At 39.9% G+C, this 25,232-nt stretch overlaps 2 protein-coding genes across 3 annotated transcripts; one reads left to right on the top strand and one right to left on the bottom strand.

Moving 5' to 3' along the window:
* Nucleotides 1–612: 612 nt before the first annotated feature.
* Nucleotides 613–25,232, bottom strand: LOC138966562 (UDP-sugar transporter UST74c-like). Of its 2 annotated transcripts, XM_070338836.1 has the most exons (13): nt 24,906–25,232; nt 19,379–19,412; nt 18,090–18,176; nt 16,518–16,585; nt 15,969–16,040; nt 14,716–14,784; nt 11,726–11,828; nt 11,152–11,196; nt 9,331–9,423; nt 8,726–8,872; nt 8,239–8,321; nt 1,450–5,641; nt 613–1,311 (listed from the first exon to the last, which is right to left on the bottom strand). In XM_070338836.1, exons 1-12 carry the CDS (start codon nt 25,076–25,078, stop codon nt 5,536–5,538), a joined length of 1,080 nt encoding a protein of 359 aa, XP_070194937.1. In that variant the 5' UTR covers nt 25,079–25,232; the 3' UTR covers nt 613–1,311; nt 1,450–5,535. The 2 variants fall into 2 exon arrangements, with proteins under 2 accessions (XP_070194937.1, XP_070194938.1); XM_070338837.1 differs by lacking the exon at nt 11,152–11,196.
* On the top strand, nt 12,133–14,685 carry LOC138965934 (transcriptional regulatory protein AlgP-like). The gene is made up of 3 exons (XM_070338015.1): nt 12,133–12,152; nt 13,898–14,512; nt 14,640–14,685. Exons 1-3 carry the CDS (start codon nt 12,133–12,135, stop codon nt 14,683–14,685), a joined length of 681 nt encoding a protein of 226 aa, XP_070194116.1.

Below are 25,232 nucleotides of genomic sequence, written 5' to 3' on the forward strand. Positions count from 1 at the left end.
TAGCCAAGGGCAAATCATCCTGTTTAATGTGCGTATTACTAAAGAACTGTATGCATCATTTGGTTTTACATTCTGTCAGGGACCTATATTTAGCAAATATAGGTCTATGATTCTGTTGATGAAATGCCTGACTACAGAGTATATATAATACTCTTTCTCAAGAAACACTTCCAGTTGGACATGCCTTAAAGCCATATGTACTCGATGACTATACACGCTAATTGCTTTACGAACAGCTGGAGACATGCTAAATTAAGTTCCCTGCAAGATATTGTGGTCTAGGACCCCTTAAATGTTGAGATATTTGAATTTTTATTTTGATCTAGATCGTCCTATTTATAGATTTGCCAACAGAGGGAACGTTGACGCAAGGGAAATAACTCCGCGTCTTTGTTGACATCCTCACTTTTTCAGAGGCTAGAACAAGCTGTAATGCATGTATATGGTCCGCGCATGGCGACATATCGTCATTACATGGTCTTATGGTGCGTTTGACATCGATTATGGGCAAACTACACTTTGTAAACACGGGAGCGCGTACATATGCCTTTAACACGAGTACACACACACACATATGCACTCTCAGACACTGCACTTGCACACTCACAATACTTGTATCTGTGAAGAAACTTTTAATTCCAGTTTGTACATGTTCCCAAATAGTTTCACACTGAAACGATGCCATAAATGCAACTAACATATTTAACAAAAAGCAACAATCATAACAGCTGGTAAAACCTTGATCAGGTTTCAACAAAATCAACAAGAGGAGTGATACAAAATACACATGCCTGTCCTCCATCACACACCAAAATTCATACCTCAGATTTTAGCATTTCCTGAAACACATACATTTTCTTTTCTTCTTCAGGATTCGCCATTTAAGCATACATTCACGATTGTCTGTGTGTACCTGCCACATGCGACATACCATATGTTGTGGAAAATACTTTTCTCTACTGTCTTTTGTGGAAAGTACTTTCCTCAAGTTCAACAGATTAACCCATATTATTATTCAGTGTGATTTTGAGCTTACATTGGATGACCGATTTATAAAAAAAAATCACAAGCAATAAATTGCATATACGTACCAAATCGTTGATAACAAAGTACAGTTTTATAAAAAGAGATGTTAAAAATAACATGATAATGAAAAACCTCAGAAGGATAGCACGTACACAACATACACATTACCATTTATCAATTGTTACTACTGATCCCTTTCAAGGCATACCAATAAAATTATAACATGAAGAAAAAGCTGTGCTACATTTAGAGTTTCTGTTGAAATTTTACATCCATCGAAGCTACCTTCTTCTTCTTCGTTCGTGGGCTGAAACTCCCATGTACACTCGTGTATTTTGCACAAGTGGAATTTTACGTGTATGACTGTTTTTTACCCCGCCATTTAGGCAGCCATACGCCGTTTTCGGAGGAAGTCGAAGCTACCGTTGGGACTTTAATCTTTACTCCTTAAATGTGTGAGAAGCACTATTTTCGTACTGCATGTGTCTGATTATCTGAAAATACTCTGGTGTCACTTTCAACATTTTATTTATTTCAGCAAAAAATGCCCACAGATCTGCACTAAAAGCACCCAAGCTGTTGATTCTTGGTTATGTTATATGAAGTCTTATATCGCGCGCGTATCTCCAGACTCGGACTCAAGGCGCAGGGATCTATTTATGCCGTGTGAGATGGAATTTTTTACACAATACATCACGCATTCACATCGATCAGCAGATCGCAGCCATTTCGGCGCATATCCTACTTTTCACGGCCTATTATTCCAAGTCACACGGGTATTTTGATGGACATTTTTTATCTATGCCTATACAATTTTGCCAGGAAAGACCCTTTTGTCAATCGTGGGATCTTTAACGTGCACACCCCAATGTAGTGTACACGAAGGGACCTCGGTTTTTCGTCTCATCCGAAAGACTAGCACTTGAACCCACCAACTAGGTTTGGAAAGGGGGGAGAAAATTGCTAACGCCCTGACCCAGGGTCGAACTCGCAACCTCTCGCTTCCGAACGCAAGTGCGTTACCACTCGGCCACCCAGTCTTGGTAAATGTCTGAAAGCTTACACAAGAAAGAATGTATCTTTAAATATCTGAACACAACTTTTACCTGTCAAACAGTACACACACACACACACACACACATGCATAGATTATCACAAGTAGGCACACCCTGCAACATATGAATATAAGTTATCAACAGTTGGTCCTCTCAGAGGATAGAACACACCCCTTAATTACCCTTCTGCAATCTCATGGCAAAAAATGTGAAGGTTTACTGTACATAACGTATAAAAGAGAGCAAACAACAACGAAATAATAACCAGGTGTCTCTGAAGTGAAATACAAACCTTAATATGGCAGTCATACAGCAGCTGACCACCAGCTGATAGGCCTACTCTGATTATGGATTAGATCATTACCTAATCAATACACACATTTTTCTCTAAAAATGTGTAACTGCTATTTTTAATGGATTTCTGGTCAGCATGAGTTCTAATTTATAAACATGTACCATACAATGAAATGCCCAAGTAAATGTTAATATTTGTGCTCTGTGCAAATGTTACAGCTTTTGCAGAATCTAATCACTACTTGTACATGTTGCATTTGTATTAATATGTTACCATAGTGATATACCCTCATCAAAACATGAATAACACACATAAAGTAAAAGAAACAGGATTTGTGTACGACCCTGTTGATTATGTCTCACGTTTTGGCCAAAATCTGTTCTTTTTCTTTTAATACACGTACAATGTTGCAAACAATTTCAAGTCTTAAAGCCTCCTGCACATACATGTAATGATGCCATCTCCTATGCCATTCATATGACATGGGAAGTAACTCAGTCAATTTCAAACTTTTAAAATATTGTACCAAAGTAACAACAACAAGTTTTCCAAAACTGTGAACGCTCAAATGTATGCAGCATTTACATTGAAGGAATTTGCTAGAAAGCCAGTACCGATACTCTGCTTGGAGTCTGCACTATGGATTTCTTCTTCTTCAGTGTTCATGGGCTGCAACTCCCATGTACACCCGTGTTTTGCATAGTGGGGATTTACGGACACTCTCACCCTTCCCTCCCTTTGAAGAAGCAATACTCAGTTTTTGGGCATATATGGATTTCAAACGACCATACGAAAAGAAAAAAAATCCTTGTAGTTGCCAATGAAAGAAAGTTTACTGGATATGTAGCAGGTCAATTGCACCAGTGGTCAAATTAGTGAAAAAGTCACCTGGTAAACATTTATCTTTCCCCAAGCAGCCATTTACCTAACCCACAATCCAGGTACCTACTGACACGAGGAAAGTACATATATGTTACAACAATTAGATACATGTATTGAAAATAAATTTGAATATATTAATTTAGAAGCTAATTTGAACAAGTGTTACAGAGTTTGCAACATGCAGTAAAGCTTACAAGCTTATCTTTGAACGTTCCAAGGATTTCAACTTGCACTTAGAAGCTGTTTTGAGTGTGAGAGATAATTCTGTTTATCTTGCAAGAAATTTTGGGTTTTATGTTGAGTAATTTGATCTACCCTGTAGCATATACGTGTACAATTAAAAAGCACCAAAAATAACTTCTGCCGATAAACCCTGCCGAACAGACAAATTCTGAAAGACATGCATAAACATATGATACCCATGGGTCATGAAATCATGCATATTGATTGTGGACAATTTGTCTGGAAGTAATACATGTATAGTATTCTCATGATTCAGGGACAAAATCATTACACATACAATGTATCACATTTGCAAACACACACACACACACACACGCACACACACACACACTCACACAAACACACACACACTCACTCACACACACTCTCTAAATTAGATATAGCTATTCATTGCACATTTCAAATATCCTAAGCAAAACAGCAGCTCTTACAAAGCCATATTTCTGTCTACAACTAGTTTGCTGATAAAATATAACCTCATTCGTTGACTTCAACACAGATACTTAAGAGATACAAAGAAAATTAACTCAAACAGTAAATGTGCTAAATAAATCTGATGGGAATAAACAAAGGCAGATGCATTTGGCACGTGGCATCTCAATTTCAAACAAACAAACAACCTCCCCAAAATCACATGTAAAACTGCAGCAAGTAGCCTGGGACTATAGAGAATCATATAAGAGCAAAAACAAAAGGAAGGGACAAGTCATATTCAGAACGCCCTACAATGGAAGCTGCAGAGCAAAAGGGACAAATATAACTAAAAACAAACGCATGCAATGTGTCTGGGACAATTAGCTGTGATCAAAAATACGTACATATACATGTATTCTACCATTCCTACCCCCTAAAAAAAAAGTAAAACAATTGTTGAAGCACACCCTGCCACTTTCTTGTTTTTGTCAGAACTGTTCATGCGTGTGACTTTAACCTCCAAACCCCACAAGACACTTGTTCAAGCAACTCGCAATCGGGAGAGGTGGACATCCTCCCACCCTCTACCCCCCCCACCTCTATCTGCCCACCCCCCTCAAACACAATAACACAGCATCATTAAATAATGGGACTATAGCAACATGTGGCACAGTCAGTCATAAAAAAACCACAGGGCACTTGTTAAAAAGGTAATTTGCTTCAAAACGTAAAAATAATTGTAGTGAATCACTATCTAAATAAGTGATGAGATACAAACAATTCATGGACACTATACTTACTCATCATCATTTATTTTTTGAAATTAACATCCTCTCAAGTCCATTTGGTCCATATCAGACATGCTATGGTAATTCACTGATACAACATTTCAATACGCATCTTCAGATGAAAACATTACCAAGAATTACCTAGAATAAGTTCAGTGTGAAACAATAAATGAAGACATTCTGTTCCGATTCAGATCAAAAATCTGCCACAACAACACTGAATTATTGCCAATATCAGTCACAGTTAGAACATCTTCAAATTTTACTCTGTGCATATCTACCTCATATCCTTTAGCTCTAGAGAGCTAATGTCAATATCTAAGAAACAGAAGGACGCTCTCTAAATATAATCAACGGTAATTGAGAGTTGTGCAGGACCAGCAACACAACACATAAGCAGCATTAAAATGAATACATGATGATGACGAGAAAAACTGTCTGTTCATCTCAATGTGTATTATTCTCTCAGGTGCCAGTCGACTGGTTCTACATAACTGTCACTTGCTGTTACTTTCCATACTTAGAGCGCTTCCTTACTTTTGTTTCTTTGATCCGGAATAGTTCTCATGCCACAGCTTTAACCAAATTCTAAAATAACTTTAATCTTTATAACTTCATTAAAAAAACCAGAGAGAGTTGGTTTTCATCATTTCAAGTTGCAATTCTTTCATAACAAACAAATTCAAATGATCACCCGTGAGAGAGAAATCGCTGTAATAATTTTGCCTTGTACCTAGCGGGAACAGCAGCAAAACAACATCAATCCTGGTAGCAGATTTCCGTTGGAAAAATCACATAACAGACTAAAATGTCTGTGGAAATTCACACATTGCTACCGCTTGCCGTTGAGAGAGGAACTGAGAGTGGTGATGGAGGATGCAGAAGGGGATGGTTTTCCTCTGAACGTGATGTACGTGTACATCAAACTGCCGCAAACACTGAAACCAGATAACACAAAAATATGCTGACACATTCAAGGAAGCAAAAAAAAAAAAAAAAAAATCTAGTACAGTGGGGTCTTACAAGGGGACGCTCCAGTGCACATGTACTAGAAAAAGAAAATGCAGACCACAGCAACCACTCAGATGGCACTTTGTAAAGAACTATCTATGGATTTATCATTTATTTTGGCAACCGGTCACAAGTACTGGTTGATATTTCACTTGACAATTTGTTCTTTCGTTACAAATGTAATTTAACCACTGTTTTTTTAGGATGAATGTAACTGGTGAGTGTCAAAGAGTGACCAGTGTCTGTAAGAGTCAGGCTTCATGCTTGTAAACAGCAACCTGACACTAGAGTTTACAACCTCAGCTACATAGTTATAAGAGCAAGGGTAGGGTGGAACTGTAAGGAGAGATGTGAAGGGAGGGGGTATGTTTACAGTGCCGTGTGCGGGGCTGTGAGCAGTACCAGCAAATGTTTTACCCAGGCACTGTCACATCCATGGGTGCAACTGCTGGAAAATGAAAAAACTGAAAAGGTCGTGGTCCAGGGGCCGTCAAGGCCCCGGCGGGGTGCAGGGGCAGCGCCCTTGCTGGGGGGTCCATGCACGGGGCAGCGCCCCCCACCCACAAACGAATTTTCGCATTTCAGGGAGGATTTGAATGGCCTCTTTTGACTCTAAATCTATTTCAGAATAAACAGGCTTTGCGGATATATAAATATGAACAATCTTGTAAACTAGAAGGTATTTGTAACCACCCAGCCCAAAATGAATTTTAGCATTTCAAGAGGGGCTATTTGGGCCTCTCCTGGTTTTAAAACTGAAAACAGCAACAACACAATTTGGGGAGGGGGGGGGGGGGGGGGGATGCACAACATGAAAAACCTCTATACTTGAAGGTGTTTGGTTGCATCACTCTTGCTAGAGGGTCTACAAAAAACAAGGTCAACACATTTGAAGAAGGGTTTTAGAAGCCTCTCCTTGCTAACAAAAACTTAAAATTGGAGATGCCCAAATTAAAAATCTTGTAAACTTGAAGGTGATTGATTTTATCACCAAGTTTTGTCTTTGATTTAAAAAATGTATACTGAATTAAAAGGAAAATTACCATGCTAAGAAAAAGTGTTCCCAAACACAGGAAATTAGTCACCTCCCTTGTATTACAACTTCTTTACTTGAAGCTTATGAATTTATCATTGCAGGAGGTAAATTCTCAAATAATTGTTGAACCATAGCTTCAACCAAATGAGAAACAAGTTTCAAGTCACTGAGTTTGTTTCAATTGAATACTTTCAAAAGGGCTAACTGCTCAGGTTAAAAAGAAGAAGGTTTAGACAAAAACGGAAACCTCCAGAGTTATGTCCCTTGCCATGCACATGCAATCTTCTGATGCTGCTTTTCCATTTTAGGAGTTAAATTCGCAAATGAGTGTTGAATCATAGCTTGAATTAAAAGAGAAATAAGTTTCATGCAAGCTTGTTTTAGTTGCCAACATTCTAAAGGACTCAATGTATCTGAAGCGAAATACCACTGGATCATAGATCAGGAATGCCAATTTCTCTACCATTGAAGGTCTTTGAATGTCTGAAAGTGGGGTATATAAGGAAGGCTAAATACCCAGCACTTAAGATGCCACATTCACCAGTATGACATGACATCCTCCTCCTCCTTTCTTGGCACCTGTACACAACCGTCCCTATCAGGCATGGTCAAGGGTGGCTGACCTCTCAAGCAACCCCCCACTCATACACAATGACCTTGCTCCACAATTTTCAAAAAACCGGAATTTCCACTATAATGGCCATTTGTCCAACTTTAATTTGTCCTCACCTTCAAGGCAGACTGATACGAAGGTGTAAATTACATCGACCCTAGCGGCCAAGGCAAAGCCAAAAGCCAAAAGTTTATTTAAAACTATACAGAAACCGTCCTTCACCGGCTACCCACATTCACAAAGAGCAACTTTGCTAAAACAGTCCTTCTTCTTCTTAGGGATAGGTAGCCAACATCAGCATGGTGATGAATCTGCTACGCTTGGGTGATGGTGGTTCCGGTCTATTGCTTGGTCAGGGGTGAAGTTCAGGGGGGGGGGGGGGGGGGTTGGGGGTAGGGGGGGGGGGATGATGGGTCAGTGGAGAGTTGCCAGCCTGGCCTGAAAGGATGCCAGGGATGGCGCTGTGGCAGTTTCTACAGGCAGGCGGTTCCACTCTGGAATGGTGCGTGGGAAGAATGTTTTCTGCCTGTAGGCTGTCCTGGAGTGGGGGATTTCGTAGGACAGAGCGTGGGTCTGCCTGGTCGTGGACTTGGGTGGGCTTGGCTTTGGTGCGTGGTTGCTCTTCACTGCGACAAGGCCGTGGTGGACTTTGTAGAAAGTTGTTAGTCTCGCTCGCCTCCGTCTGCTCTCAAGCGTAGGCCACTCAAGGTCTTCGAGCATGTTGTTGACGCTGGAGGTCTGGCGGAAGCGATGCGACACCCATCTGGCTGCTCTTCTTTGGACCTTTTCGAGAGAGGCACTGTCTTCAGCGGTGTGTGGGTCCCATACTGGGCTGGCATACAGAACTGTTACCTCAAATAAAAAACTCTTCTCACCTGATGTTGATGCCAATGAAATTGGTCATACTAAAGATGTAGTCTCCACCAATGAAAAGCCCTAGGTATGTCACCAACAAATTCTAAGGAAGAAAACCAAGCACAGATGTTCTTAAAATGAAAAAGTTTGGAACAAAATCATCTCTTATCACACACACAAATGCATACACACACAAACTCACTCTCTCTAAACCTCCTTCCCCTTTTCTCTATTTCTGCCTCTACACACACACACCACACCCACCCACACACCACACACACACACACACACAACACCACACACACACACACACACACACAAACCTTGGGAACACTGACAATGGTGGAAGTGAGAGAAGAGTTGTCAACATTACACAAGATGACTGAGTATTCAGGTACACACACACACTGTGACACACACTGTGTCACACACACACACACACACCTCCTTCGCACCCCCCCCCCCCCACACACACACAGACACAGAATTCAGAGAGCATTAACCCACCTTGAGAACACCGACGATGGTGGTGGTGAGGGCAGAGTTGTAAGCAGTACACATGATGATGGAGTAGTTCAGCACAAAGCCCATCATACAGGACATGAAAAACCCTGCTAAGAACCCGGGGTCCCCCCAGCTCTCAAACATCCTGGCCTGCACACAATATTAATACTGTATTATTGTATTATATTGCACTCTTTCAAAACTACCAAGGATGGTCAACCAAATTTTCATTAATTGTCTGAAGGTTATTGATCCCTGAAACTGTCAATAGTTTCAAAGCTCTAGCTTCAAAAACATCCAAGGAAGTCTCATCGTCATGCGCATATGCATGCACATATACACACTCTCTCTGTGTCTTACACACAAACTTAAACACTTCATGCACGCAGGCTAAAAGACAGACACACATGGAGGCAGACACACACACACACATAGACTAACAGACAAACACATTCACACATGGAGGCAGACTGAAAGACACACACACACAAACAGGCACACACAAACACACCTGGAGGAAGACAGAAAAACAGACACAAACAGACAGGCGCAGACACACACACACACGTACAGAGGCATTCAAAAAGACAGACAGACACACACAGTACCTTCGTCAGCTCTCCATTGAAGACAGCTAAGAGGAGTGCAGGCATCAACATCATCAGACTGTTGTAATACAGCAGTCCATACTTCCCAAGGTCCTGAAAATCACAACCACACTGCTCAACCCATCAACATAAATAAGCATCTATGTATGTTGGAATACCAGCCACTGGTGTCACCAGGCCAAACTGGTGCTTGCTGAAATTCCTGTTTCTCTGTGTATGTGCTTGTATAGTGTTGTATATCGCTACATCCCTAAACAATGTCAATGCACAGCGCTATATAAAACCAGGACAAATCACTTGAAAAAAAAGTCTTCCACAGACATGCATACAAACACACATACACAACAGGCAAAGACATACACTATCTAAGGATCTATTAGGTTTACAATAATATGCCAGAGTGAATGTGTTTGTAAAACTTCAGAGTCCATTTCAACTCTCTTCCACAGACCAGAAAGCTGACCTGTCCCTTTCAGATAGCTTACCCCAGACTCAATTGTTAAACACAAAGCCGGGATCAAATCAAAGTATAATTGTCTTCATACAAAACAACCCATCCACCAAGAACAAAGGTGAACAAGATTTATTCCGGACTAAACCAGTGAAAAGTATACAGCATGACCTGTTCTTGGCAAACATACATGTTCAGTGCCTTTACTACTAAGTATGCATGCACAAGTTCATGAAAATCTGCCATTGTTTGAATCAGGAAAACATGCATAAGAACTGCTTGGGCCTTTTTTTCTTCAAGGCATCATGAAAAACATGTACTGTACTAATAACATCATAGAATTGTGCTTGACCCCCCCCCCCCCCCCAATTCTAACTCTTCAGGCTACTGATCCTTAACTGTTGGCATCTGTACTCATTTCTTGATTATTGTACAGAACTATAGTAGATATATTTCCATGAATTTGTCACAACTCATTCCCTGACCTTTCAATCCTTTGCTTTGGAACTGAAACTTTGCTGCAACTCATGCTTTTTGAGTGAAAATTACATGTACAATGCACAACATCATAATGCGAGAGAAGGCAGACAATAATCGAGCAGAAAAGGGGATGTCTAAAGTAAACCCAAATTAAAAAAGACAGCCCTCCACACTTAGTTAATATTGACCTAGCTCTACCAACCCCCCCCCCCCCTTACACACACACAGAGAAAATGTCCACAAGAGTATTCACACAAAATAAATAAATCAAAAACAATAAGCACATATGCACACATCAAAAATCACACAGGTACCCATTTCCAGCTCGGTAGACAGTAGAGAGCTTAACAAAATATTGCCCCCCAAATATCGTACTGAGTGGAAATCAAACCCCGTACACCAGTGTGAGAGGCAAGCGCTCTTACCCCTATGCAACTGTGTACCGAAGTGCGTTGTGCTTAGATCAAAAACAGTTTGCCATAGAGATGGAATATGTCATATTAAATTTCAGTCGAATCGGCCGATAAACACCAGATAATTAATTTTTAATAATATGCATGTTAAAAGATAAACACACACTTAAATCATTTAAAAGCCAGTAGCTGTTGATAATATTAGTCAAAAATTATTACAGAAAAAAAGTGGCATCGTGAAACCATAACTGTGAAAACAAAACTCAGGTAAACCCCCACTGTTCATATTTACAAAGTAGTTTAGTACTGTGCAAATAATCATGACCACAAAAGCAAAAGCGATGAAAATAATAATGATGCAATGCTCATGATCATGACCATGAAAAAGCACCAAAAAAAGATAGTAATGGGATGTTTATGAAGTGAAAACATAATCTCCCCGATTCCTGCGGCATGCTGTTGACAAACAAATGTTACCTGTGGCTTCCTAGAGTTGGTAGAATCCTCTAAAAGAACAGCAGGCTTAGGAGAGATGATCAAAAATAGGTTGCCAGTCTTCACTTTGCGTGAACACACACACACAAACAAGAAAAGAAGAAGAGGAAAGCGTCAAAGGACTGTTGCACTGTATGCATGCGTCTGTGTGTGTGTGTTTGTTTGTGTGTGTGTATGTGTGTAGGGAGCATTGTGTGATTGACCCAAGAGTAATTTGAGCCGGGTCTGTCCAATAATGGATGATCAATGTGCATGAAAATGTGTTTGTTTGCAGAAATATATAAACCCACAAGAAAGTAAATAATCAAAGAATAGCAGATGATATCTCCCAAATGTCAGACAATGGAAATACACACCAGCACCTAATGAAACCTGACAATGTGAATCATTACCTTAAAAGGTACAATATTTGTCCTGTCCATTTGTCTCTTTTTTTGCTGAATACAACATTTTTATAATCGCAAAGATATTCTGCACAGTGTAAGACAGGCATTAGCAAGGAACCCAACTGCTGCTCCTCTTTCTAAAACTATAAGCAAGAAATACAGACGGTTACCTTGGATTCCAACTTTTTCTTTGTGTAGACGCCGTTAGCAGCGGTACAGAAGTTGTTGAGCATGATGAAGGAGTACCCCCACAAGTCAAATGCCAAGTCGGACCTGAACACACAACACTGAGCATCACGTCTTCAGTTGGCGAGGTTCATGTCATTTTTTTTAACTCTAAAAAAGCAAATGTAAGTAAGCGTTCTAAACATAGACCATCAGGGTAAGTCAGAGAGCTATGCTGAACCACTCTCAGTGCAAATTAGTCAATAAGAATATTGAAAAGTTCATGACTTTATTGTCCCATTGCTGGGAAAATCGGGTCGCTTCCTCCCAGTGGAAAGCTAGCATAAACAGTTGCACTTAACCCAGGTGTGTGCGCGTTTAGGTGTAATCAGCCACTTGCACTTATGGCAGAATGACTGAGGTGACACAGGGGTGCGACATGGATACCGTTGTCGCATCCAGGCTTCTAGATAGTCTGTCCACGTGGTTCTCGTTCTATTGCATAGGCAATGACGCTACTTCTGATAAAACGTTATTAAGAATATGACGTAAAGAAGTGACGTGGGTAGTCTCCAGGGGGGAAGACGGGATTCGTTACGGAGACTCTGCGGAGAGTGGGCGGATCGGTGTTGGGAAGACAACATTTGTGAACAACCCGCAATGCAGTGAACGTTAGGCTGAGGTTGACGGTAAACTTCATGCTGTGGTTGCAGGACAGTACATTTCATGCTGTAGATGATAATAATAAGAAGAACATTTATATAGCGCTAAATCAAAAACTTTCATTAAAAAGGCTTGCTCTAACAGTGGATTTCAGGCGGTGAAGGACAGTGACAGTAACGGTCAGGCTGTGTGTCACGATGACTATAGATTTTCCGAAGAAGACATTAATGAGGCGGACCGATCAGTGTTCGGGAGTTAGCATTTTTGATCAACGGGATCCGCGACAACCGTCACAAGTCCAGTTTTCTACATTTACCAACTGAGCTATACCGGGCAACAAACAAACTTCACAGATGAAAGTATAATTTTAAAGTTATAGGGATCAGTCCATGGTTGAAGGAGACTTTAGAACAAGGTTAAAAGTAGATTCAGCACTCAATTAAATGAGTTTAATCCAAGACTGCATAAACATCTTTCTTTTTTGTGTCATAGGTTACCTTTTATGAAAATTCAGGTTGCTTTCTCTATGGGAAAAGAGAGCTGCCATACAACCGTATCACGCTACCCATTTCTGATTTCTTTCTCTTTCATGCATGCATGTGTCCATGTTTCCAAGCTCTGAGACTTTCACTGTAATAATAAAACATTTTAGTGCAAAAAGTGTCCAAATGATTCCTCTCATTTTCTGGTTGCAAAATGTATTGAGTAGATGTGCATGTGTAAGCCAAACCAGTAATTCACAAGTAGTTTCAACACAGGCATACATTTTAGACAAACTGTGTCACGTCACACCTGCAAGCTGTTTCTTTTTGCCTAGACAGTAAAATTTGTAATTGAAACAGCTTGTCTTATCAATGGCTATCATATAAAAAACCACCTGAGCAACAGCTACTTAAGTTTTACACTCTCAGGGTAAAGCCATTAATAAGGGGCAGTCTGGGCAACAGATGTCTTTCTTTCTTTCTTTATTTGGTGTTTAACGTTGTTTTCAACCACGAAGGTTATATCGCGACGGGGAAAGGGGGGGAGATGGGATAGAGCCACTTGTTAATTGTTTCTTGTTCACAAAAGCACTAATCAAAATATTGCAACGTAGTACAATATATTACCTTACTGGGAGAATGCAAGTTTCCAGTACAAAGGACTTAACATTTCTTACATACTGCTTGACTAAAATCTTTACAAACATTGACTATATTCTATACAAGAAACACTTAACAAGGGTAAAAGGAGAAACAGAATCCGTTAGTCGCCTCTTACGACATGCTGGGGAGCATCGGGTAAATTCTTCCCCCTAACCCGCAGGGGGAGGCAACAGATGTAAGCTCACTTTTTATGTACACTGGTACCTGCTATGATAGGACACCCTTGGGACAAGTTGGATTTAGTGTCTCTATATTTGCAGGTGGCCTGTCATGGCAGGCAAATTTTGGTCAAACGGACTGAAAAATGTGTGTCTTAATTTGATTAATTTATTATCCCATTGCTAAGAAATTTGGGTCGCTTTCTCCTAGTGGAGAACCAGCAGCAACCAGAGTTGCGCCACCCAGTGGAGAGCCAGCAGCAACCAGATTTGCGCCACCCAGTGGAGAGCCAGCAGCAACCAGTGGAGAGCCAGCAGCAACCAGTGGAGAGCTAGCAGCAACCAGTGGAGAGCCAGCAGCAACCAGATTTGCGCCACCCAGTGGAGAGCCAGCAGCAACCAGTGGAGAGCCAGCAGCAACCAGTGGAGAGCCAGCAGCAACCAGTGGAGAGCCAGCAGCAACCAGTGGAGAGCCAGCAGCAACCAGAGTTGCGCCACCCAGTGGAGAGCCAGCAGCAACCAGTGGAGAGCCAGCAGCAACCAGTGGAGAGCCAGCAGCAACCAGTGGAGAGCCAGCAGCAACCAGTGGAGAGCCAGCAGCAACCAGTGGAGAGCCAGCAGCAACAAGAGTTGCGCCACCCAGTGGAGAGCCAGCAGCAACCAGATTTGCGCCACCCAGTGGAGAGCCACTGTCCTGCCATGGGGGTGGTACATGGATACTGTCTCTGAGTCTGCAACCCGTGTCTGTCCCGGCCTGGATTCGAACCTGTGACTCTAGGATCACAAGTCCAGTGCTCTACCGCCTGAGCTACGCAGCCCCCGGAAGGTATTCTCTTTTTAGAGGAGCCTCACATCAGAGGTACCACTGTATCCATAAAACCGGACACATCAAAGAAGATCAAACAAAACATGTCTGTACTTTATATATATATTCATTAGCTTTGTTTCAACAGACAGTCAAGGGAACAACTATATAATAAAGAGTTGAGAAAAAAGTAGAAAAAACACACACAAAATATCTATACTCACATGGCAGCAACAACAGCACCAAAGATCATCAAAAACACTGTTAACTGTACATAGCGAGTTGCCCGTACCCTGCACACACCAAAGTAAATATGTACAGTGATTAGAAATGCGAGATGTGATTGGTTACACATTGTCATTTGTATAAGTGTGATCATAAGAAATCTGAACACAACATAAGTCAATCAATATGAGGCTTATATCGCGCGTATTCCGTGGGTACAGTTCTAAGCACAGGGATTTATTTGTTATGTAATTTATATCGCGCACATATTCAAGACGCAGGGATTTATTTATGCCGTGTAAGATGGAATTGTTTTACACAATACATCACGCATTCACATCGGCCAGCAGATCGCAGCCATTTTGGCGCATATCCTACTTTTCACGGCCTATTATTCCAAGTCACACGGGTATTTTGGTGGACATTTTTTATCTATGCCTATACAATTTTTCCAGGAAAGACCCTTTTGTCAATCGTGGGATCTTTAACGTACACACCCCAATGTCAGTGGTCCAGAGACAGCAACGCAGACGAGATCAATGCTCAGCAATGGCTTTACCCGCTACAAAGTTGCTATCGTTAGAAGAAAAAGTAGTTGTCATCAACCTAAGCCAAAAAAGAAAAAGTCAGTGTGTTGGCAGAGCATTTTTCTGTCAGTAAAACGCAGGTTCAGCAGACCATTTGCGTGCGTGCGTGAAATGTGACACACTTGAAAGAGTGTTTCTGTGCAGTTGGAAGTTTGTGTGTGTGTGTGACATACATGCCAGTGCTTGTGGAATATTGGGTGTTTGCCAAATGGCAACCCTTTTCAAAGGGTTGCAAAGGGTGGCAAAGACCACCTGGCTATAAAGACCACTTTTTCTCAGTCCCTTGGGTAGTCTGTACAAAAATGGTCTATTTTGACCACCAACCTACCCTCCAGTCATGCGCCTGCCAACACCCCCCCTCCCCCCCATTCATGCATGTTTTCCTGTAAAATAATAGTGAACCCATTCATTGGTATGGTCAATCAGCAGCTTTGCACACTTACAAATGCTCTAGTCTCCCTCTCACAAAATGTTGTTGCCTGTGAATTTCAGAGTATTTATATAATTTAGAGGAGTTCCTCTCTGGGCAAGGGTTGGTTGGAAAAAAAGTCACTTTTATACTTATGCGACAACCCTTGTAAATGTAAATAAAGATTCATCTTATCTTAATATTTCTCTCTCACTCAAACGCATTATAACACACATTATATAAGTTATATACTCACCCCAGGACAAAATATTCCGCTAGCATTGTCAGGAATATTGAAAATCTTCTCAGTACTGTAAACATGGGTAAGCTGAAATAGACAAATAAGAAAAAAAGAAAAAAAAACACTATTGAGAATAAATGACTGGGACTGAACAATATGCAAATTGTAATGAATGACTTGACACAATGATTATATTTGTTTACTGAACTATCCTCCAAATACCGAGTACAGCTTTCTATAAAAATTTTTTTTAACTGCGGTGTGATTGAAAACGGTCGTTCATGTAATCTTTCCGTTTGTATGACAGAGTCACCTTCTCTGTACCAATTGTCCTCGAGAGTGATACTGCTAAGCTCGGGTAAGCTCTACGACAATAACTTTAAAGAAGACTGAAAACTTTTACCATGCACTATAATGTCAAACAAAAATACTCCGGTAAATAATTACAAAAGTTAACTAACCACAACATTATGAAGTGGGACAAATTGACAGCTGAATCACCAGACAAATTACGATAAGACAAGGCGAAAGACGGACAAACACTGAAGACAACTCTGAAAATACCTTAATTTTTTTGTCCCTCCAAGCCCAAACACAAGGTTTCCAACGAAGAAGAGAGGCAGTGGCCATACCTTTCACAAGACATCACTATTGTTACAGCAAGCAAAACAACCAAGCAGACATAAGGGGTAAAACAACAAAAACAAATAAAAAAGTTTTGTTTCCTGACAAAAAAAAGTTACTGACCTAACTACAGTGGAACCCTCCCTTATAAGACCCTCCTTTCTCAGATGTTCTGTTAATAACCTCTGTAAATTTACCTCCATTTTAAGATTCCCTCCTTTTTAAGACCTCAATAGACGGGCGCAGTGGCATGGTGGTAAGACGTCGGCCTCATAATCGGGAGGTTGTGAGTTCGAATCCCGGTCGCTGCCGCCTGGTGGGTTAAGAGTGGCGATTTTTCCGATCTCCCAGGTCAACTTATGTGCAGACCTGCTAGTGACTTAACCCCCTTCGTGTACACGCAAGCACAAGACCAAGTGTGCACGGAAAAGATCCTGTAATTCATGTCAGAGTTCGGTGGGTTATAGAAACACAAAAATACCCAGCATGCTTCCCTCGAAATCGGCGTATGCTGCCTGAATGGCGGGGTAAAAACGGTCATACATGTAAAAATCCACAAGTGCTAAAAACTTGAGTGAACGTGGGAGTCTAAGCCCATGAACGAAGAAGAAGAAGAAGAAGAAGAAGAAGAAGAAGAAGAAGAAGAAGAAGACTGAGAGGGGGTTCCACTGTACCCTATTGTTTTGTTTACCCAATGTCATCAGAACAAATTTGTTTTGCCTTCTCCACATAAGATGCAAGGAAATTTTGATACCCCAGAGGGAGATAAAAAAACAAAATACATGCAACAAAGTTTGCACTGACGAACAAGAAATTAAAAGCGGAATGAGTTCAAGGGTAATCTGGCAGACTGTGTGTGTGTTACTGTGTGTGTGTGCGTGTTCGTGAAGGGAGAATACATTGAGTTCAATTTCCATTATGTCATGTTTCATTCTTTGTCTTTACAAATAACATATTAAACTTACTGCTTTCTTCTCTGTCTGCCTTAGCTTTGTTATGGAGGAAATAGAAATAGAGCTGACTTCAAAACTATGTCCTCTTATGCATTGAAAGAAATATGAACACTCCCTTGAAAACAATGAGTATAACTGCTGCTTGGGGACACAGCTGCTGATGCATACCTCAAAGTGGCTAATGAAGAATTATTATTGATTCAAACATTGTACAAAAACTGTATTATCTAACTCATATGTGTTTATGTATTTGTGTACACATGCACATACTTGAGAACATATGCACACCTTTGCATATGTGTGTGTGCGCGCGCACGCGAGGGTCTAGCAATGTCTGTCTGTTGGTATGACTGAACAACAGTTTATGTTTGGATATATCTAGCTCATGTGAAGTTATGACTGAATAAACTACATATGCGTAGGCATGCGCACAAGTATGCAAATGTGCATTCACACCTGTTTGCATAAAAAGGACATTAACTGTGTAATAATAAAGGCACAACAAACTGATTTATTATGCAGAGTTTCAATTACAAGGCAGGTAAAAATCAATGGTCACCTTTCTAAATGTCTCAACAGATGGTCCAGGGAAAGTGACTGCACCTAAAGATTTGGCTGAGTGCAACACAACCACTCCTGTCACCATCTGCAAATTTAAAAAAAAAAGAGAGAATACATGTAATATGCTGCAACAAAACCTTCGGGGAACACACAGACTTAGGCATGTGCATACACACACACACACACACATACTTGGTAACTACTGTCTTAAAAAAACCTCTCTGATGGGGTGGGGATTGGGTGGGGAACGCAGAGATTATTTCTTATTAAAAAAATAATCATTTTTCTTTTGAAATTTGCGGATTCGGGGAGAATTCCCCAGGGACACATACTCTTTCACACATGCAACAGAGAGCCACACATTCACATGCATACTCTAATTCACACCAATGGTGGAGTTTTTCATTCAGTCATTTTTGACTGAAATACAGATTTTTGAAAATTCAAATTGACAATGCACCATGACTGCAACCTGAATTGACCTACCAGAAAAACAGACACAGACAACACACACACTTCTGCACATTACCCGATAGCAACATCAAGTTTTTACTTGCATCAAACTCTGGGTTTTTTTTCCACCAGAGCCCCCAACCTAATCTTTTCCCCCTTCCATCCTCTTCTGAACATCCAAATCCCACTCAAAGGTATGAACAACACAATTCTGTAGCACAACAGCTGTGGCAACCAAAATCAATTATGGAAACAGGAACTTTGTTACACCAATGCGCACATTCACTAAAATGGATACATTAAATCTATGCATCAGTTGACTCATAAATCAGCCCCCCCCCCCCCCCCCCCCTTACACATAGACTCAGTAATCTCCCTTCAAAGCACCAGATGTTACACAAATTTATGCATGGATTTAAATTATATTTTTGCACACGCTACACACACATTCAACATACCTTGGTGCACATGTTAAACACCACAGATCTGTTCAGGCTTTTAAATAGGATTCAGAACATCCTTTGACTTGAAAATTACCTGAAATGAACAGCCCGTTAAGGCTGATTTTTGTGTGTCAAATTTTGTGCGTGTGAAAAGACACTGGTGTCATTCAGCTGCAAACGCTTATACAGGCTTAAAATGTAAATGTTCTTACCTGACACAGTCACCTTGTCCGCTAATTCAATTTTTAAATGATGCATTTTCATTGTTTCAAAGCATATCATTGATGTTTTCTTTCAGATAGTTTGACTTTGAGTAGAAATGGCCTTTAAAAAGTAACACAATGACTCGTGTCGAAAGCGAGTATTTTCGTTGTATACAGTTTTTCTTTACCTGACCAAGGGCGAGAGACTGGTATGATGGAAATCTGTAAAAAATCAACACAAAATTATAGGTAAAGATAAAGAATTTGAAAACAAATAAACAAACAAACAAAAACCGGTCTCCAATGATGACATTTCTCTGCACACTGTATGACTCTATCAATTCAGATCTCTATAGTAAATTTATGGATGGGAAAAAAATCGCATGCATCTGTAGCACCCATGAACTGATCAAGCGAGGGTTAAGTTTGGGAACTTCTAAAGTAGATCAGTTTTCAACTGTACAATTATATAGGTATATTAACTGCTCAAAGTCAAGCCATAATTCAGGATCACTATAACTAAGTGTTGATGCTCTTAATTGTGAACATCTTAGCTTACCCAAAATAAACGCTATAACAACTTAACAAATCGTGTGAAGCAATATATCAAAACATATTATAATCAAGTCAATCTGTCGGCCTGAATTAAACTAAAAACAAATCGCGTAAGGCGAAAATACAACATTTAGTCAAGCTCAGTCGAACTCACAGAATGAAACTGAACGCATTGCATTTTTTCCGCAAGACCGTACACTCGTAGCATCGTCTGTCCACCGCTCGTGGCAAAGGCAGTGAAATTAACAATCCAGAAAAGCGCGGTAGCGGTTGCGCTGAGGAGGATAGCCCGCTTTTCTATATCTCTATTCTTTTTAACTCTCTGAACGTGTTTTTAATCCAAACATATTAATCATATCTATATGTTTTTGGAATCAGGAACGGACAAGGAATAAGATGAAATTGTTTTTAAATCGATTTAGGAAATTTAGTTTTAATCATAATTTTTATATTTTTAATTTTCAGAGCTTGTTTTTAATCCAAATATAACATAATCATATATAGCTATTCTGATGGACACGTGGGGGAATTCGGGGGCTGTGATTGGATGGTCTCTTCCGATCATCAAAGCATAATGATACGGAAGTCGACCATTTTTGCCAATATCCAAAAGCATATTGTCAATAGCTAGATTTAGAGAGAAGAATAAAGCCCACCACTTTCTCTTCGCCACCTCATTTTCTCTTGCCCGCTGGGATGCGCGCGCACAACAAAACTCAACAGTGCATTTTAAAAAGTGTCGCGGTTTAGACTGACGCCAGCAGAGAAGTTCTGTTTGCAGAAGAAGCGCGATGTGTGTTAAGTGCGATTAATTTGCAACCCGAAGCTCTACTCAAACAATTTATAACTGTTCAAAGTGAGACAGTACATAGATTAAGGTCTGCTCTTTAAATATAAGTATTCTATATATATGAGGGAAGAAATAGAACTCTAACGTCGTGAAGCGGCAACCGGCTCCGGGCCGCCATCTTTGATTTTCCCACGCGCAACCTAGGCAAATATATGCTACAGAAATGCAGTGAAAGATCGACTTTAGCGTCCACTCCAGACCTGAAAGTAGGAAGATATAAACAGTTAAAATAACGACCAGGTAACCTATAGATATCCAATAGATTAAAGGTTTCCATACAGAATAACCAAAACATGATTACAAAGTCAACGAAAGTAGATTCGTAGAATCGCCCAAATCAACAAAAGTCGTTTGTGTTTTTGGTGTGAACTTCGTTTCACCGCCAACTGGAAATGACGTGTACGCAACAATTGTGATGTAGCACTTCCTTATGTGGCACGAAACGAATGTGGTTGGTTGAAAAAAGCCTGTACTAAATAAGCCTACTAACAAAGACGCATGGTTCCGGTTTACCCATCTGTACCACACGATGTTTCACTGATCGACAACTGCATACACTGACAACTTGAAATTCTTCTCGGGAATGTTTTTCAGCTTTACAAATGTCGATAGCATACCCTTTTCTGCTAAATTCCCGATGAAACAGGACTAAACCTATTATTTTCTGTCCCTAAATACCACAAAATGCCTAAAGTCGAAAGATGTAGTACAAACAGGGGAGTAAAACGGAACAGCCGTTTTTGTGTGCCTGTGAGCTTAGTTCACAGCTGCCGACTGACACAAACTTTCGCATTTGACTTTTCTTATCTCGTAACTCCACACTAAATACCCCACTTCCCCTCTGCAGTATTGATGTACAACCCATGGCACTAACATTCATGTAGTCGTTTATAACTGAGGTTGAAAAATTCGCTTCATGACGAGACAAGTATAAATCATTAAATGCCATTCACCCAAACTGAAAACGTCGCTGCCGTCTGCTCGCTTTGTACGGATTAGCTGTTCTCTTTTCCTCCCCTTGTTGCATCCTAGTTCTTCAGTTGTTTCTAGTTTTCCGTTGATGTTGTGTTTTGGTCTTCTTCATAAGTAGTCTTGTTCAAAATTAAAAAAAATCAAACTTCTTTTTACATTTAGTCAAGTCGTGGTGTATGTGTGTCTGTGTGTCTGTCTGTGCGTGTGTGTGTAGAGCGATTCAGACCAAACTACTGGACCGATCTTTATGAAATTTGACATGAGAGTTCCTGGGAATGATATCCCCGGACGTTTTTTTCTTTTTTTCGATAAATACCTTTGATGACGTCATATCCGGCTTTTTGTAAAAGTTGAGGTGGCACTGTCACACCCCCATTTTTCAATCAAATTGATTGAAAATTTGGCCGAACAATCTTCGACGAAGGCCGGACTTTGGTATTGCATTTCAGCTTGGTGGCTTAAAAATTAATTAATGACTTTGGTCATTAAAAATCTGAAAATTGTAAAAAAAAATTTTTTTTATAAAACGATCCAAATTTACATTCATCTTATTCTTCATCATTTTGTGATTCCAAAAACATATAAATATGTTATATTCGGATTAAAAACAAGCTCTGAAAATTAAAAATATAAAAATTATGATCAAAATTAAATTTTCGAAATCAATTTAAAAACACTTTCATCTTATTCCTTGTCGGTTCCTGATTCCAAAAACATATAGATATGATATGTTTGGATTAAAAACACGCTCAGAAAGTTAAAAAGAATAGAGATAAAGAACAGCGTGCTATCCTTCTCAGCGCAACTACTACCCCGCTCTTCTTGTCAATTTCACTGCCTTTGCCACGAGCGGTGGACTGACGATGCTACGAGTATACGCTCTTGCTGTAAAAATGCAGGGAGTTCAGTTTCATTCTGTTAGTTCGACAGCTTGACTAAATGTTGTAATTTCGCCTTAGGCCAAAAAAAATAAATTGTCTGTTTCTGGTCACCCGACCGACCCTAAATTTCGGCGCCGACCCTAAACTTTTTTTTTCCAAACTCAAAAATTATTTTTTTTTTGTTGTGGTAAAGGACAGGGTGAGAAAATGAACAACAAAAACGTGTGAAAACGAAAGTCCGCTGACGATTTGTAAATGTGTTGAGTGTCTTGTTTCTATGTATAGTGAATCCAGTCTCTTTGCGCAATTTTTAAAGTTAGTTTTATTGGTCTACATTTGGGGTAAAAAAAAAAAAAATAAAAAAAATAAAAACCTACCTACCGACCCTATTTTTTTTTAGCCATGTTACCAGAAACAGACAATTTTTTTTTTTTGCCTTACGTGACTTGTTGTATACGAATGAACTAATAAAAAGCTGTTTAACAGAGCTGTGTTGTCAAATCGAGTTTTTTTCCAAAGTCAGTGTGGCGCCTGCGCAAAACTAATGCGCATAAGAAACGGCGTCTGCTATCAAAACCTGAGATCAACGCATCGATGCAAAAACTGTCATTTTGTAAGTTTGGAACAACAAATAAAGGTCAGAACAGCTATATAAGTGCTATTGTATTTTCAGCGTAGTATACTTGTCTCGTCTAAATATCGGACCCTATTGCTACGCTGAAAACACAATAGCTGTTAATGTTTTTGGAATCAGAAAATGATGAAGAATACGATAAACGTAATTTTGGATCGTTTTATACAAAAATAATTTTAATTACAATTTTCAGATTTTTAATGACCAAAGTCATTAATTAATTTGTAAGCCTCCAAGCTGAAATGCAATACCAAAGTCCGGCCTTCGTCGAAGATTGCTTTGCCAAAATTTCTATCAATTTTATTGAAAAATGAGGGTGTGACACTGTGCCGCCTCAACTTTTACAAAAAGCCGGATATGACGTCATCAAAGACATTTATCGAAAAAATGAAAAAAACGTCTGGGGATATCATACCCAGGAACTCTCATGAAAAATTTCATACAGATCGGTCCAGTAGTATACTCTGAATCGCTCTACACACACACACACACACACACACCACGACCCTCGTCTCGATTCCCCCCTCTATGTTAAAACATTTAGTCAAAACTTGACTAAATGTAAACAAGTCGCGTAAGGCAAAAATACAACATTTAGTCAAGCTGTCGAACTCACAGAATGAATCTGAATGCACTGCAATTTTTCAGCAAGACCGTATACTCGTAGCATCGTCAGTCCACCGCTCGTGGCAAAGGCAGTGAAATTGACAAGAAGAGCGGGGTAGTAGTTGCGCTGAGAAGGATAGCATGCTTTTCTGTACCCCTCTTCGTTTTAACTTTCTGAGCGTGTTTTTAATCCAAACATATCATATCTATATGTTTTTGGAATCAGGAACCGACAAGGAATGAAAGTGTTTTTAAATTGATTTCGAAAATTTAATTTTGATCATAATTTTTATATTTTTAATTTTCAGAGCTTGTTTTTAATCCAAACATATTTATATGTTTTTGGAATCAGAAAATGATGAAGAATAAGATGAACGTAATATTTTTATTTTTTTTACAATTTTCAGATTTTTAATGACCAAAGTCATTAATTAAATTTTAAGCCACCAAGCTGAAATGCAATACCGAAGTCCGGCCTTCGTCGAAGATTGCTTGACCAAACTTTCAATCAATTTGATTGAAAAATGAGGGTGTGACAGTGCCGCCTCAACTTTTACAAAGTATTTATCGAAAAAATAAAAAAACCGTCCGGGGATATCATTCTCAGGAACTCTCATGTCAAATTTCATAAAGATCGGTCCAGTAGTTTGGTCTCAATCGCTCTACACACACACACGCACAGACAGACACAAGTATACACCACGACCCTCGTCTCGATTCCCCCCTCTATGTTAAAACATTTAGTCAAAACTTGACTAAATGTAAAAAGGCAACACTGAAAACCTGGGATCAGCCTTCATCACAACTACTACAGTGGACTACTGAACTAGTATAGTAGTAAGGCTAGGCTTGTAAGACTAAACTTAATTCTTGGATTCAAATCAAAGAATCCGACAATTTCCTCATTTAAACAAAGTATTCATTACTCCTTCACAATAATTGGCGTTTTAACAACTTAGGTATGCCTCCTGTACAGATCTACATCAAACAACTCAGGTATTTTTAAGAGAGGAGTGAAGAATGCATGTGCACTACCAGGCATTAGGCTGTCTATTTTAAACCAGCGAGGCTCACATTTTTTCTCTCCTTTGAATGGGGCAAGAAGTGAGAGTTAAGACTAAGAAATAAAATTGGACACCATGCAATCACATATATATAATATATCTCTACAACACGTATCAGAAAATTGACTACAATGTTAGCAAGTGATGACTTACTTGTATGAAGTGAGAATCATTTTATTGACGACGACGATAAAGAATGATGCCAGACCGTAGAACCCTGCTGCCATCAACCGCGCCAGCAAGGAATGTGTGGCTGGCACTTGCTCTATTGTGATTGTCGTCATGTCTAGCGTCTTCGCTTTGTGAATCTGTGGATCAGCCATCATCACCAAGTCAGTTCGATAGCTATTCTACAACAACGATCGTGCACTTGCTAGCAAGTGACACGTCCCAGGCGGTCCTTTGAAAAGCATTGAAACCAGTGATTTGGCAAAGCTCGCTCTGCGCTCTGAACGTCGTACACTTCGTCAGAATAGAACT

The sequence above is a fragment of the Littorina saxatilis genome, linkage group LG5 (genome assembly GCF_037325665.1).
Source record: "Littorina saxatilis isolate snail1 linkage group LG5, US_GU_Lsax_2.0, whole genome shotgun sequence".
In the NCBI taxonomy this organism is placed as follows: Eukaryota; Metazoa; Mollusca; class Gastropoda; order Littorinimorpha; family Littorinidae; genus Littorina; species Littorina saxatilis.

Bases quoted from the DNA above. Each gene is read 5' to 3' on its own strand.
- LOC138965934 (XM_070338015.1), top strand. From the start codon at position 12,133: ATGACTGAGGTGACACAGGG. The intron at 12,153-13,897 runs GTGCGACATGGA...GCTTTCTCCTAG, and splicing joins ATGACTGAGGTGACACAGGG to TGGAGAACCAGCAGCAACCA. The intron at 14,513-14,639 runs GTATTCTCTTTT...TTGTTTCAACAG, and splicing joins AGCTACGCAGCCCCCGGAAG to ACAGTCAAGGGAACAACTAT.
- LOC138966562 (XM_070338836.1), bottom strand. From the start codon at position 25,078: ATGATGGCTGATCCACAGATTCACAAAGCGAAGACGCTAGACATGACG. The intron at 11,829-14,715 runs GTGAGTATAGAT...TTGTGTGTTCAG, and splicing joins GGTGCTGTTGTTGCTGCCAT to GTCCGACTTGGCATTTGACT. The intron at 9,424-11,151 runs GTAACATTTGTT...TGTGATTTTCAG, and splicing joins CCAACTCTAGGAAGCCACAG to GACCTTGGGAAGTATGGACT.